This window comes from Symphodus melops (assembly GCF_947650265.1).
Source record: "Symphodus melops genome assembly, chromosome: 20".
NCBI lineage: Eukaryota > Metazoa > Chordata > Actinopteri > Labriformes > Labridae > Symphodus > Symphodus melops.
This window is the reverse complement of record NC_136710.1, coordinates 3,990,811-4,006,327: the sequence shown is the minus strand read 5'-3', so window position 1 is coordinate 4,006,327 and position 15,517 is coordinate 3,990,811. Positions and strand designations below refer to the sequence as shown.

Sequence of the window (15,517 nt, the reverse complement as noted above, 5' to 3'; positions counted from 1 at the left end):
GGATGCTACACCAATGAGATGCTTCAGGAAGTGGAGAACAACATACAAGAGGAGATAGAAGTCATTAAAGAGTCATCACCAAACATGTCAGAGGAAGAGATCAGAGAGATGGCAAAGCTTGATGTCTTTGAGAAGCTTTTGATCCCTTTGACAGTAACAGTAACAGGTGCAGTGTTAGGAGCCCTCTTAGGTGTGCCAGTGATGGTTATAAGAGTTGTTAAAACATTGAAAAATCCTAAAGAGGTGACAAAATCAGAAACAAGAATTTCAAAGTCAGCAGAAGGAGGTAAATCATCAGGAGTAGACGTTAAAACAGTTTGAGCAGCAGGAGTAACAGGCCCAATATCGACATCAACTGCTTTATTAGGGTCTGTTGCAGTGGGAGCAGTGGCAGGAGGTGTGACAGGATGTCTTGCAGCTACAGAAGCAGAAACACCACAGGAAGCAATAAAGATGGCAGCAGATGCAGTCAAAGAAGGAGCCAAATATAGCTCAAAAACATTCGATGAGATGTAAATGAGGTGAGAGTTCAAACTGTACAAACAGTGAAAATAGAAAAAGTTTAATCTTCATGTAGAATGACTATAGTCTCCTATCTGAAGTCATATAACAGAGCTCGTTATGATTGTGTAAATGTCCTCTATAAGAAGTTCTGTATCTGTTCTGAAGTGCCTTAACTGAGTTTCATGGGCTTACACAAAGATGTCTTTTTTCTTGATTTGTTTGACAAAAAAATCTTTAAAATGTTTTAAATCAGAGGAGTGTGTGTTGTTGATTGTATTTGAGATAAAAAAAAAAAGTTCGTCAAAGATTTACAAAGAGTGAAACAGGACTAAGTAGGGGGTAAGCTAATCTCAGCATGCTAACAGCCTCACATTCATAATTCTAATGATATTTTAAAGGTGTTGTATTGACCATGTTCAGTCATTTGTAGTGTGTTGATTGATATAAATCTTTATTTTGATCATTGTTGTGTATTTAGTGTCCATATAATCTTAAAGCTCCTGGGTCAGAGCTGCTGATCAATGTCTAAATGTTATCTGGTGTTGTTTAATCATGAAGCAGATTAATGTCAAGATGTCATTATTATTGATGTGAACAGAATGATTTTCATTGAAGCTCTGAATCATTTGTATTCTGAACATATATATCAAATAAAGCAATAAAAAAAATCAACACTTCTTTCCTTATTTCCTTTTTTCATCAAAGAAACTCTGAAAGACAAACACATAAAACACCATGGATGTATTTGTTTTCTTGTAATATATAGGAGAAGAAAAGTATTCCAGTAGTTACACTTCAGACTGAGTATAAAAAGGGTGAACTTTTAAAAAACAAACTAATCAACAGTGCTAAAGGTCAAATATGTCAGATAGTGAATTAAACGATAAAATGACCTGATTAGACATGTTATGTTGAAGTACTGGTATGTCCTCCTTTAGATTCTGGTCCTGAATGGTCTGTTTTTGTTTTGACATGAGAAGAAGGTGGTTTTAAGTCACACACAGGTGGCCATTTTGCCCCTCGCCTCCTGAGTTTAGCAAGGCCTGCTAAAAAGCCTCTGCATGCTTGTAATAATCTCCACAGGCCAAAATGTGATCAAACTAAGATAAATATTGGAGATGCTTTTAAAAGATTGATAAAGGTTAGAATACAGAAATGTTTTTTTAAAACCTGAGTGCATTTGACTCGAGGGAGGAGTCAGCTCATTCCAATGTTTGAACTTTGATCACAGTACACATTTTAAACACAGGAGGTTTCATATTGGTCCTACAATGAAGAATGAAGAATTTTATGAGACTGTTTATCCCTAAATATCTAGATTAAATTAAATATACTATTTTTTGGGAACCCTCCTCCTAATAATTGGAGTATTACTAATGTTTGCAGGTTTAGTGTTATTACTGGTACTTTTATAGAAGTACATTACTCTTAGATCTTCAAGAAATCAAACTCGTCCGAGTGGGAAAGAACCAAAAATTACGTTTGACTGTTTACGTTGTCATCCTATAAAATCAACCTTCATATTACAATAAGATCCTTCATGTTGATTAGATGATGGATTACTGCGTCTGTAAATAGTTTTGTCTGAAGAACAGACATTTTAAAAACGAGGAAGTCATGTATTTTTTTTTTCATCAAAAATACCTGCCAACTCGGATTCACTGCACAAGAAGGGACAAAGCTGGCTCTATTTCTTTAGTCGGCTGAAGTCTTTTAACATCCGTAGGCCTCTTCTGTGTTTCTTCTATCAGACTGTTATTAGCTCCATCATTGGGACTGAAAAGGAAACCCGTCAGCAGGTCACAGAGGCAAGAGGGATTTCAAATCTTCAAGACCATTCTGAGAAATCCTGCACGCCGCCTCCACACTTCCTGGACTTTATTCAACAGAGCACGTTCAGTCTGAAGTGAGCGTAACAGGAAGGCCTTTCTCTTAATCAGACTGTTTCATGGAGAGTAACACACAATGGATACATGTACTCATATTAATTGATAAACACATTTTAACAGTATTTCTAATGTTTTGATTTGATGTGCTTAAATGGTATTTGTTTGTTTTTTTGGTTTGTGTGGTGTCTTGACTTTGATTACAGTTGCTGCTTTGACCGTGTCATTTCCTGCAAAGGATTAATAAAGTACCCATCTATCATCCATCTATCTCTAAATGTTTTTATCCTCAAATGTGAATTTACCTGACGTGTCAAAAACAATACACAAGTCCATTTACCATTACTGTCGTTTACAAATAATGTCTTCAAATGACATCTCTGTATCTTGATACCAAAATATCAGTATTGTGACGTGAAATAATGAATTCTGAGTAAAGACAGTGTTCATTTAAATCAGCAGTTTATTTTAAAGCATGTGATCATATAAAGTGTACACGAAGCGAAACACACCCATCGTGGTATGCAATGATACAGGTTTTGTAGGTTTCATTGAGCAGTCATAAAAATAATTGGATCATGCCCTTTGTTGCTCTCTCACGATCTTATGAGGAAAACAAACGACTTAGAGACAGATGAAATCAGTTAGCAGACATTTTGTCTTCAAGCACGTCTGATCACGAGAGAAAAGACGAACAGGACGGTGAACTTTCAGCTCTAAACACTTTCCACTCATCACTGACATCTCTGTAAACAACATGGACGGTAAGCTACGATCAATTCTTTAAATGTATTTAAACTGTTCACTCTGAGCTAAGAAGACCAATTTACAATGTGGAGATGGACACTCTCACGTCACACATGTTCTCTATAGAATTTATGAGAAAAAAAGAAAATATTAAGCAAAAAGAGCAATTCAGAATAAACGTCAGGGTCACGACGAAGGGCAGTGGTCGTGCCTGGGACAAGTTTAGTAACCTGGTAACGCACCAGCAGGTAGAACTGGAAAATCACATTTTTATCCTGCGGCTGGTGCCGATGTCCGGAGTGCGTGATGTGAAAATGGCTTTTAATGAAGTATGCAACTGCAGGAAGAAACCCCAGAAGTGACGGATTAAAATAAAACAGGAGCTTGATGGGAAATCATGTGAATGACTTCAGTGAATAGAAAAGAATACAAAATCTTCTGCTGATTTTTAAACATTCATTCATATTGACGTGAAGGGAGGGTGAGTGCTGCATGTCTCTGGAGCTGTTTAGGGCGTTGTCTTTGTCTTTCAAACAGACAAAGAACAAAACGTGTTTATGATGTATTTATAGATGGTTAATTCAATTAAAAAAAACTGTATTTGTCCCCAGGTAGAAGTTACAGATTCAGTTAAGAATAATAGGTCCCGAGTGAATACAAACAAGGGAGTGAGTTTGGTCCGTGGTCACATAACTTTGGTGATTTATTAGCTCTCTCTTCTTGTGGGGGACTGCTTTGATTGGTGAAACTCGAAACGTCAGTCACGGGATGTGCTCTGAATAAATGCACAAAAATGGAGCAAAGTGTGCTGTCTCCTTTTTTTTAATTCTTTGAATACTGACCTTTGAGACAAGCACCTAAACTGGATGTGCCACTACAACACTACCACTTTCACTTGAAACTCGCAGGGCAAACTATTTACATTTTTCACATTTGCAGAAATGTTGCAGTGAATAGACAACATTGCAAGGTTGCCTAGAATTCACAGGGATTGGTTGAATTTACATGAATTGGTGCGATCGCAACATCGCCACATCCTGAAGGAACTGACTGTAAATATCTAAAATATGGCAACTGCCGTTTTAGGTGCACTATCCCCAGTCTTTGGGTGGTGTAATTGCAGGTTTAATTTATCCAACATTCATCATATTTACATTAAGGAAAATTATATCGCAGCCTCATGTTGGTGCAAAATACACCGTTTGTGAACACAGGCCTGTAAGCTACTGAAAAACTGTGATTCAAACATCAGCAACTGTTTCACCAAGCTCCTGAGAAATGTAGTAATATTCATGTTAACTATGTGACATTATTCTCTTTCAGACTCAAGGAGAATTGTTATCTTGGGAAAAACTGGATCTGGGAAAAGCAGCCTGGTGAACACCATGTTGGGAGAGAAGAAGTGTGAAATCAACCATACACCCAAATCTGAAACAAGTAAATGCAAAGCAGTAACCGGATCTGTTCATGGAAAAAGCCCCACTTTGATCGACACTCCTGGTTTCTTTGACACCAACACATCAGAAGATGCTCTGACGCCTGAGATTGTGAGGTGTATTGTTGAGTGCGCCCCTGGGCCTCATGCTTTTCTCATTGTGCTTAAAGTGGAGAAGTTCACAGAGCACGAACAGGAAGTCATTACCAAAATAAAAGAATGCTTTTCTGAAGAAGCTTTGAAATTTGCAACAGTTGTCTTTACTCATGGTGATCAGCTCGACGAAGGAAAGACAATTCAAGATTTCATCTGTGAGGATCAGAATCTGAGTGATCTGGTGAAGAAGTGTGGAGGCCGCTGCCATGTCATCGACAACAGATACTGGAAAGACAAACCAACAAATCCAGAGGAGGAATACAGAAGCAACCAGTTCCAGATGAAGAAGATCCTTCAGTCAGTGGAGGAGACGATAAACAACAACAAAGGTGGATGCTACACCAATGAGATGCTTCAGGAAGTGGAGAACAACATACAAGAGGAGATAGAAGTCATTAAAGAGTCATCACCAAACATGTCAGAGGAAGAGATCAGAGAGATGGCAAAGCTTGATGTCTTTGAGAAGCTTTTGATCCCTTTGACAGTAACAGTAACAGGTGCAGTGTTAGGAGCCCTCTTAGGTGTGCCAGTGATGGTTATAAGAGTTGTTAAAACATTGAAAAATCCTAAAGAGGTGACAAAATCAGAAACAAGAATTTCAAAGTCAGCAGAAGGAGGTAAATCATCAGGAGTAGACGTTAAAACAGTTTGAGCAGCAGGAGCAGCAGGAGTAACAGGCCCAATATCGACATCAACTGCTTTATTAGGGTCTGTTGCAGTGGGAGCAGTGGCAGGAGGTGTGACAGGATGTCTTGCAGCTACAGAAGCAGAAACACCACAGGAAGCAATAAAGATGGCAGCAGATGCAGTCAAAGAAGGAGCCAAATATAGCTCAAAAACATTCGATGAGATGTAAATGAGGTGAGAGTTCAAACTGTACAAACAGTGAAAATAGAAAAAGTTTAATCTTCATGTAGAATGACTATAGTCTCCTATCTGAAGTCATATAACAGAGCTAGTTATGATTGTGTAAATGTCCTCTATAAGAAGTTCTGTATCTGTTCTGAAGTGCCTTAACTGAGTTTCATGGGCTTACACAAAGATGTCTTTTTTCTTGATTTGTTTGACAAAAAAATCTTTAAAATGTTTTAAATCAGAGGAGTGTGTGTTGTTGATTGTATTTGAGATAAAAAAAAAAAGTTCGTCAAAGATTTACAAAGAGTGAAACAGGACTAAGTAGGGGGTAAGCTAATCTCAGCATGCTAACAGCCTCACATTCATAATTCTAATGATATTTTAAAGGTGTTGTATTGACCATGTTCAGTCATTTGTAGTGTGTTGATTGATATAAATCTTTATTTTGATCATTGTTGTGTATTTAGTGTCCATATAATCTTAAAGCTCCTGGGTCAGAGCTGCTGATCAATGTCTAAATGTTATCTGGTGTTGTTTAATCATGAAGCAGATTAATGTCAAGATGTCATTATTATTGATGTGAACAGAATGATTTTCATTGAAGCTCTGAATCATTTGTATTCTGAACATATATATCAAATAAAGCAATAAAAAAAATCAACACTTCTTTCCTTATTTCCTTTTTTCATCAAAGAAACTCTGAAAGACAAACACATAAAACACCATGGATGTATTTGTTCTCTTGTAATATATAGGAGAAGAAAAGTATTCCAGTAGTTACACTTCAGACTGAGTATAAAAAGGGTGAACTTTTAAAAAACAAACTAATCAACAGTGCTAAAGGTCAAATATGTCAGATAGTGAATTAAACGATAAAATGACCTGATTAGACATGTTATGTTGAAGTACTGGTATGTCCTCCTTTAGATTCTGGTCCTGAATGGTCTGTTTTTGTTTTGACATGAGAAGAAGGTGGTTTTAAGTCACACACAGGTGGCCATTTTGCCCCTCGCCTCCTGAGTTTAGCAAGGCCTGCTAAAAAGCCTCTGCATGCTTGTAATAATCTCCACAGGCCAAAATGTGATCAAACTAAGATAAATATTGGAGATGCTTTTAAAAGATTGATAAAGGTTAGAATACAGAAATGTTTTTTTAAAACCTGAGTGCATTTGACTCGAGGGAGGAGTCAGCTCATTCCAATGTTTGAACTTTGATCACAGTACACATTTTAAACACAGGAGGTTTCATATTGGTCCTACAATGAAGAATGAAGAATTTTATGAGACTGTTTATCCCTAAATATCTAGATTAAATTAAATATACTATTTTTTGGGAACCCTCCTCCTAATAATTGGAGTATTACTAATGTTTTGCGGGTTTAGTGTTATTACTGGTACTTTTATAGAAGTACATTACTCTTAGATCTTCAAGAAATCAAACTCGTCCGAGTGGGAAAGAACCAAAAATTACGTTTGACTGTTTACGTTGTCATCCTATAAAATCAACCTTCATATTACAATAAGATCCTTCATGTTGATTAGATGATGGATTACTGCGTCTGTAAATAGTTTTGTCTGAAGAACAGACATTTTAAAAACGAGGAAGTCATGTATTTTTTTTTTAATCAAAAATAACTGCCAACTCGGATTCACTGCACAAGAAGGGACAAAGCTGGCTCTATTTCTTTAGTCGGCTGAAGTCTTTTAACATCCGTAGGCCTCTTCTGTGTTTCTTCTATCAGACTGTTATTAGCTCCATCATTGGGACTGAAAAGGAAACCCGTCAGCAGGTCACAGAGGCAAGAGGGATTTCAAATCTTCAAGACCATTCTGAGAAATCCTGCACGCCGCCTCCACACTTCCTGGACTTTATTCAACAGAGCACGTTCAGTCTGAAGTGAGCGTAACAGGAAGGCCTTTCTCTTAATCAGACTGTTTCATGGAGAATAACACACAATGGATACATGTACTCATATTAATTGATAAACACATTTTAACAGTATTTCTAATGTTTTGATTTTATGTGCTTAAATGGTATTTGTTTGTTTTTTTGGTTTGTGTGGTGTCTTGACTTTTATAACAGTTGCTGCTTTGACCGTGTCATTTCCTGCAAAGGATTAATAAAGTACCCATCTATCATCCATCTATCTCTAAATGTTTTTATCCTCAAATGTGAATTTACCTGACGTGTCAAAAACAATACTCAAGTCCATTTAGCATTACTGTCGTTTACAAACAATGTCTTCAAATGACATCTCTGTATCTTGATACCAAAATATCAGTATTGTGACGTGAAATAATGAATTCTGAGTAAAGACAGTGTTCATTTAAATCAGCAGTTTATTTTAAAGCATGTGATCATATAAAGTGTACACGAAGCGAAACACACCCATCGTGGTATGCAATGATACAGGTTTTGTAGGTTTCATTGAGCAGTCCTAAAAATAATTGGATCATGCCCTTTGTTGCTCTCTCACGATCTTATGAGGAAAACAAACGAGTTAGAGACAGATGAAATCAGTTAGCAGACATTTTGTCTTCAAGCACGTCTGATCACGAGAGAAAAGACGAACAGGACGGTGAACTTTCAGCTCTAAACACTTTCCACTCATCACTGACATCTCTGTAAACAACATGGACGGTAAGCTATGATCAATTCTTTAAATGTATTTAAACTGTTCACTCTGAGCTAAGAAGACCAATTTACAATGTGGAGATGGACACTCTCACGTCACACATGTTCTCTATAATTTAAGAGAAACAAAGTAAATATTGAGCAAAAAGAGCGATTCAGAATATACGTAAGGGTCACGACGAAGGGCAGTGGTCGTGCCTGGGACAAGTTTAGTAACCTGGTAACGCACCAGCAGGTAGAACTGGAAAATTACATTTTTATCCTGCGGCTGGTGCTGATGTCCGGAGTGCGTGATGTGAAAATGGCTTTAATGAAGTAACTACAGGAAGAAACCCCAGAAGTGACGGATTAAAATAAAACAGGAGCTTGATGGGAAATCATGTGAATGACTTCAGCGAATAGAAAAGAATACAAAATCTTCTGCTGATTTTTAAACATTCATTCATATTGACGTGAAGGGAGGGTGAGTGCTGCATGTCTCTGGAGCTGTTTAGGGCGTTGTCTTTGTCTTTCAAACAGACAAAGAACAACATGTGTCTATGATGTATTTATAGATGGATAGATATAATTCAATTAAAAAAACTGCATTTGTCCCCAGGTAGAAGTTACAGATTCAACTTAAGAATAATAGGTCCCGAGTGAATACAAACAAGGGAGTGAGTTTGGTCCGTGGTCACATAACTTTGGTGATTTATTAGCTCTCTCTTCTTGTGGGGGACTGCTTTGATTGGTGAAACTCACAGGATGTGCTCTGAATAAATGCACAAAAAGGGAGCAAGTGTGCTGTCTCCTTTTTTTTTTTTAATTCTTTGAATACTGACCTTTGAGACAAGCACCTAAACTGGATGTGCCACTACAACACTACCACTTTCACTTGAAACTCTCGGGGCAAATTATTTAAATTTTTCACATTTGCAGAAATGTTGCGGTGAATAGACAACATTGCAAGGTTGCCTAGAATTCACAGGGATTGGTTGAATTTACATGAATTGGTGCGATTACAACATCGCCACATCCTGAAGGAACTGACTGTAAATATCTAAAATATGGCAACTGCCGTTTTAGGTGCACTATCCCCAGTCTTTGGGTGGTGTAATTGCAGGTTAAATTTATCGAACATTCATCATATTTACATTAAGGAAAATTATATCGCAGCCTCATGTTGGTGCAAAATACACCGTTTGTGAACACAGGCCTGTAAGCTACTGAAAAACTGTGATTCAAACATCAGCAACTGTTTCACCAAGCTCCTGAGAAATGTAGTAATATTCATGTTAACTATGTGACATTATTCCCTTTCAGACTCAAGGAGAATTGTTTTCTTGGGAAAAACTGGATATGGGAAAAGCAGCCTGGTGAACACCATGTTGGGAGAGCAGAAGTGTGAAATCAGCCATACTCCCAAATCTGAAACAAGTAAATGCAAAGCAGTAACCAAATCTGTTCATGGAAAAAGCCTCACTTTGATTGACTGTCCTGGTTTCTTTGATACAGACAGATCAGAAGATGATATGAAGTCTGAGATAGTGAGGTGTATTGTTGAGTGCGCCCCTGGGCCTCATGCTTTTCTCATTGTGCTGAAAGTGGAGAAGTTCACAGAGCACGAACAGGAAGTCATTGCCAAAATAAAAGAATGCTTTTCTGAAGAAGTTTTTAAATTTGCAACAGTTGTCTTTACTCATGGTGATCAGCTCGAAGAAGGAAAGACAATTCAAGATTTTATCTGTGAGAATCAGAATCTGAGTAATCTGGTGAAGAAGTGTGGAGGCCGCTGCCATGTCATCGACAACAAATACTGGAAAGACAAACCAACAAATCCAGAGGAGGAATACAGAAGCAACCAGTTCCAGGTGAAGAAGATCCTTCAGTCAGTGGAGGAGACGATAAACAACAACAAAGGTGGATGCTACACCAATGAGATGCTTCAGGAAGTGGAGAACAAAATACAAGAGGAGATAGAAGACATTAAAGAGTCATCACCAAACATGTCAGAGAAAGACATCAGAGGGAAGGCAAAGCTTAATGTCTTTGAGAAGCTTTTCAACCTATTGACAGGAACAGCAACAGGTACAGTGTTAGGAGCCCTCTTAGGTGTGAAAGGGATGGTTAAAAGAGTTCTTGAAATATTGAAAAATCTTCAAGAGGCACAATCAGTAAGAGGAATTTCAAAGTCAGCAGAAGGAAGTAAATCATTCGGAGAAGACGTTGAAAGAGCTTTAGCAGCAGGAGCAGCAACAGACTCAGTATCGACATCAACTGTTTCATGAGTGTCTGTTGCAGTGGGAGCAGTGGCAGGAGGTGTGAAAGGATATCAAGCAGCTACAGAAGCAGAAACACCACAGGAAGCAGATAAGAAGGCAGCAGATGCAGTCAAAGAAGGAGCCAAATATAGCTTAGATAATATGTAGATGAGAGTTTAAACGGTATAAACAGTGAAAAGAGAAAAAGTTTAATCTTCATGTAGAATGACTCTAGTCTCCTATTCAAAGTCATATAACAGAGCTAGTTATGATTGTGTAAATGTCCTCTGTAAGAAGTTCTGTATCTGTTCTGAAGTGCCTTCACTGAGTTTCATGGGCTTACACAAAGATGTCTTTTTTCTTGATTTGTTTGACAAAAATATCTTTAAAATGTTTTAAATCAGAGGAGTGTGTGTTGTTGATTGTATTTGGGATTTAAAAAAAAAAGTTTTGAAAGATTTACAAAGAGTGAAACAGGACTAAGTAGGGGGTAAGCTAATCTCAGCATGCTAACAGCCTCACATTCATAATTCTAATGATATTTTAAAGGTGTTGTATTGACCATGTTCAGTCATTTGTAGTGTGTTGATTGATATAAATCTTTATTTTGATCATTGTTGTGTATTTAGTGTCCATATAATCTTAAAGCTCCAGGGTCAGAGCTGCTGTTCAATGTCTAAATGTTATCGGGTGTTATTTTTTCATGAAGCAGATAAATGTCAAGATGTCATTATTATTGATGTGAACAGAATGATTTTCATTGAACCTCTGAATCCTTTGTATTCTGAACATATATATCAAATATAGCAATAAAGAATGTAACACTAATTTCTTTCCTTATGTCCTTTTTCCAAAGAAACTCTGAAAGACAAACACATTTTAACACCAACATTGTTTAAGGTCAAATATGTCAGATAGTGAATTGAACACTATAATGACCTCAGTAGACATTAAGGAAACATGCTATGTTGAAGTCATGTCCTCCTTTAGATTCATTAGACTCCTTTAATTGTCTGTTTTTGTTTTGACAAGAGAAGAAGGATTTCATCCCTTCGCACCTTGGTTTGCAAGGTCTGTTAAAAAGTCTCTGCATGTTTCTATGGCAAAAAATCTAGAAACGACAACTTTAAAATCCTAAAATTATATTTTAAATATGAATCACTGCCTTAAAAACATAAGACTTTCTGACCCGACACTATCGTTTAAGTATGTAACAGAATGTAAGAACTTGTATTTGAAGTTTATATAATAACTTAATAATGGCGCTCACTGACATGCAACAGAACTGGTTGTTCATCCGCACGCTGATAGAAATAGAAGTGTTCCTGTGTGATACGCTCATTAGCCTGCTGCCCTGAATCAAGTCGGACAGGTGGAAGAAACTGGAGCCAGACAGAGGAAGAGACGTCCATGAGATCAGATTCATTCTCTAAACACTCGCCTTGATTACACTTTCACAAGAATGGACGGTAAGTAATGGTTACTTATTCCCCATTATTCTTCACATATGAAATCAAAATGGAATAATTTTAAGTTTTTTGTTAAAGCCCTAGTTAATGAAATTTGGCTGCTTTACATGTTTCTATAAAATTCTTATGTTTCACCTTCACCTTTAGTGACCTCTGCCAAACAACATCAGTCCATCTTGTGAACAATTATAACAGTGACAGTAATTGCTCACATAGTAAGATATTTAAAACTGTTCTGTGTTTTGTAGAATAATATAATTTCCAATACAGTTAAGTGTGTTAATATCAATTTAAAGGCAGGGTTGGTAATTTTCTTCAGATTTAAGATGTTAGTTGAAATCGTCTTTAGATCCTGACAGAAATGAATAATTCATGTGCTCTGAAAAAACTTCAACCAATGTTTGAAAGTTCCCTGCCTCCCTGCTCCGACACTCAAAGCATGAGCTGAGGTCCGCTTCTGGACCGCTTCTTTTTGCCGGTCCCAAACTCTGGAACGACCTCCCTCCCCATATAAGACACGCCCCCTCACTGTCCATTTTTAAAACTCATCTTAAAACACATTTTTATTCTTTGGCTTTTAACCCAGCATGAGACTCTGTTCTTGTTTTAGTGTTTTATTGTTTTTATTGTTTTTATTGTTTAACCCTGTAGTGTTTTACTTATGTTTTATGTTTGTGCTCATGGATGTACAGCACTTTGTCACAGCCATGGCTGCTTAAAAGCGCTTTATAAATAAAGTTGAGTTGAGTTGAGTTGAGTTGGACCAATGGCTATTGTGCATGTAAGTGAGGGGGCGTGGCTTATGAGGGAGCACAGATGGGAGGGGGTGGGTGCAGATGGAGCGCTGAAGGAATGCTACTATTATAATCATGCTAGTCTGCAAAAAATGACCAACCCTGCCTTTCCAAGTGTAAACAGCAACCTCACAACAATGTGCATATGAATGATCAAGGATGCAGGTTTGAGCTTTTCTCAGCCTATCAGGTGAAAGCTAACGGCTGTTCACCATGAGTGTGGTTCTGTTCAAGGTGCCTGTTTAAAGGATATCGGCCCATGACAGTGCAGCACAGTGTTTGTCATGATTGCTCAGGAAATCTGAGAAATCTTTTGTAAAGTGTTGTAACTTTTGCAATGATTTGATGCTGTATAGAAATAATTGATTGATTAATGAAACTGAACATAGAATGACTGAGGCTAGCAGCTGAAAGTTCAACTTGCATTCTTGCAACTTGCAAAAAGACTGCCTTAAAATAATGCAGTCTGTAATTTATTTAGTTGATATCATGAGCAAAGGTTCTCACAGCAAGATTTCAGGAATCGAGAGAAAAATACAGTTAAATAAACTCTGACATCAGTACCACTGACACAAAGTCTTTATTGTCTTTCAGCATCGACAAGAAGAGTCGTTGTCTTGGGAAAAACTAGAGCTGGGAAAAGCAGCCTCTCTAACACCTTTTTTGGAGAGAAAGCGTTCGAGATAGACCAAACAGCCAAATCTGGTACGAAAAAATGTCAAGCCAAAGTCAAATGTGTCAATGGCAGAGACATTATGTGGATCGACACTCCTGGGTTCTTCGACACAGACAGAACCGAGGAGGAGATGAAGCATGAAATAGTGAGTTGTATCACAGAGTGCGCTCCCGGGCCTCATGTCTTTCTCCTCCTGCTTAAAGTGGAGAAATTCACCAAGCACGAACAGGAAGTCGTTGAACAGATGCAGAACTATTTCTCAGAGGACGCTTTCAAATTTACTGTAGTTGTCTTTTCTCATGGTGACGATCTTCCTGAGGGAATGAAGATTGAGGAGTTTGTGGAAAAATGTGGATATCTGAAAAACTTGGTGAAGAAGTGTGGAGGCCGGTGCCATGTCTTCGACAATAAATACTGGCAGAACAAAGAGCATGAATACAGGAACAATCAGTTCCAGGTGGAAGAGCTTCTAAAAACAATAGATAGACTGATTGAAGAGAACGCAAGAGACTGTTACACCAATGAGAGGCTAAATGCAGTGGAAAGCAACAAACAACAAGAACAAGAGAAAATCAGAAAATCATCTCCAGACAAGTCACCTGAGGAGAAAATACACATGGCTAAAACCAAAGTGTTTGCGAAGCGCATGTTAAAATTTACAGTTGTGGGAGTACTGTTGGGAGCTTTTGTTGGTGGAGCAATGAAACTGATGAGCCAAGAGGAACCAAAAGCATTGGTGGTAGGCGTAGTAATAGGGACAGCAGCAGGAGTAGTAGCAGCAGCAGCAGCACTGTAACATTTTTCATTGTAAATTTACAGTAAATTACTGGCTACTAATTGCATTACTTTCACAGTAATTTGTTGTAAATATTTTTTCGGTAAGTCACAGTACATATTTCACAACAAATTACAACAAAACTACAGCTGAATGCTGTAATTTCACAGCAGCAGGAGGAGCTTGATGCAACAGGGGGAGCAAAAGCAGAGAAACTTACTTAATCTCGTGATGTTGAATAGAAACAAAAAACAAAATTACTTGATATGAGTTTTAATATGTATATAATTAGAAAATTAGAAAAATATGAATATAATTAGAATTTTTTATGTATATAAAAAAAAGGCAAAACTCAAAAGCGCTAAGGTGCACTTCTGGACCAATGTTGCATGTGCATGTAAGTGAGGGGGCGTGGCTTTTGAGGGAGGAAGTGGGTGCAGATGGAGCACTGAGGGAATGCTACTTTCAAACATGCTAGTTTTTCGAAAATTACCAACCCTGCCTTTAAGTTGTGTTTTGGGCTATTTTCCCTTCATTAGGACAGCTGAAGAGAGTCAAGGAATGTTGGGAGGAGAGAGAGAGGGATGACATGCAGCTAAGGAAGGAGTCTGATTCAAACCCATGGTCCCTGCATGGAGCACAGTACAGCCTCTGTGCATGGGCACACAACATGACCGCTAGGCTATCTGCCAAGCTGTATTTTCTGTCCTTGATCATTTTTAACATATGAACCCATCTCTGTCTTTCTCTGTATCTTTGACCAAAGTCTTCCCAAACTTGACTTTAAGCACTTCAATACAGACGTCTTATCAAAGTTTTTACAGCACTCGCCAAAATCGTGTATGTGGAAACTATATAAAGTGCATTTCCAAGAGTTTTCAATGCTTTCATGTCTTATCATATTTAGTTTTATTAATATCTGTTTGATAGCAACACATTTGATTGTGAACTGAGTGTACAGAAGGAGTTAAATTAGAAGGTAGCAGGTTTTTGTTGTTTTGAATATTTTAATAATAATGTGTCCAATAAGTAGATTTGGACTTGTGTTTGGAGTTCATTGTGTTTAATTCATTTTTTTCATTTTTAAGTTTGGTGAAGGTGTCAGATAAGAAACTTTATATGGAAGAATGTTTTTTTGTATATATTTGTACTTTATTTTTTAGATGGGATATGAATGGTTATTGTTATTATTGAGGTGAGGAAATGTTTTTGATATGAATAATGAGCACATGTGGCCTGTACAAAACTCTGTGCTAACTTCTGATTCTGGATTTTTCATGGAGGTTTTTTTCTTTGTTCAAATATTATATGTCACAATAAATCAGGAAATCCATCAAGTGTCTCCT

General features: G+C 37.5%; 1 protein-coding gene across 1 annotated transcript; it reads left to right on the top strand.

The window, feature by feature from the left end:
- Positions 1-3,147: 3,147 nt before the first annotated feature.
- Positions 3,148-5,380, top strand: LOC306841644 (GTPase IMAP family member 7-like; the record flags this gene model as incomplete). Its single annotated transcript, XM_079371591.1, has 2 exons — positions 3,148-3,154; positions 4,461-5,380. The coding sequence occupies 2 exons, from the start codon at positions 3,148-3,150 to the stop codon at positions 5,378-5,380; spliced, it is 927 nt and encodes a 308-aa protein (XP_079227717.1).
- Between the last annotated feature and the right edge of the window lie 10,137 nt (positions 5,381-15,517).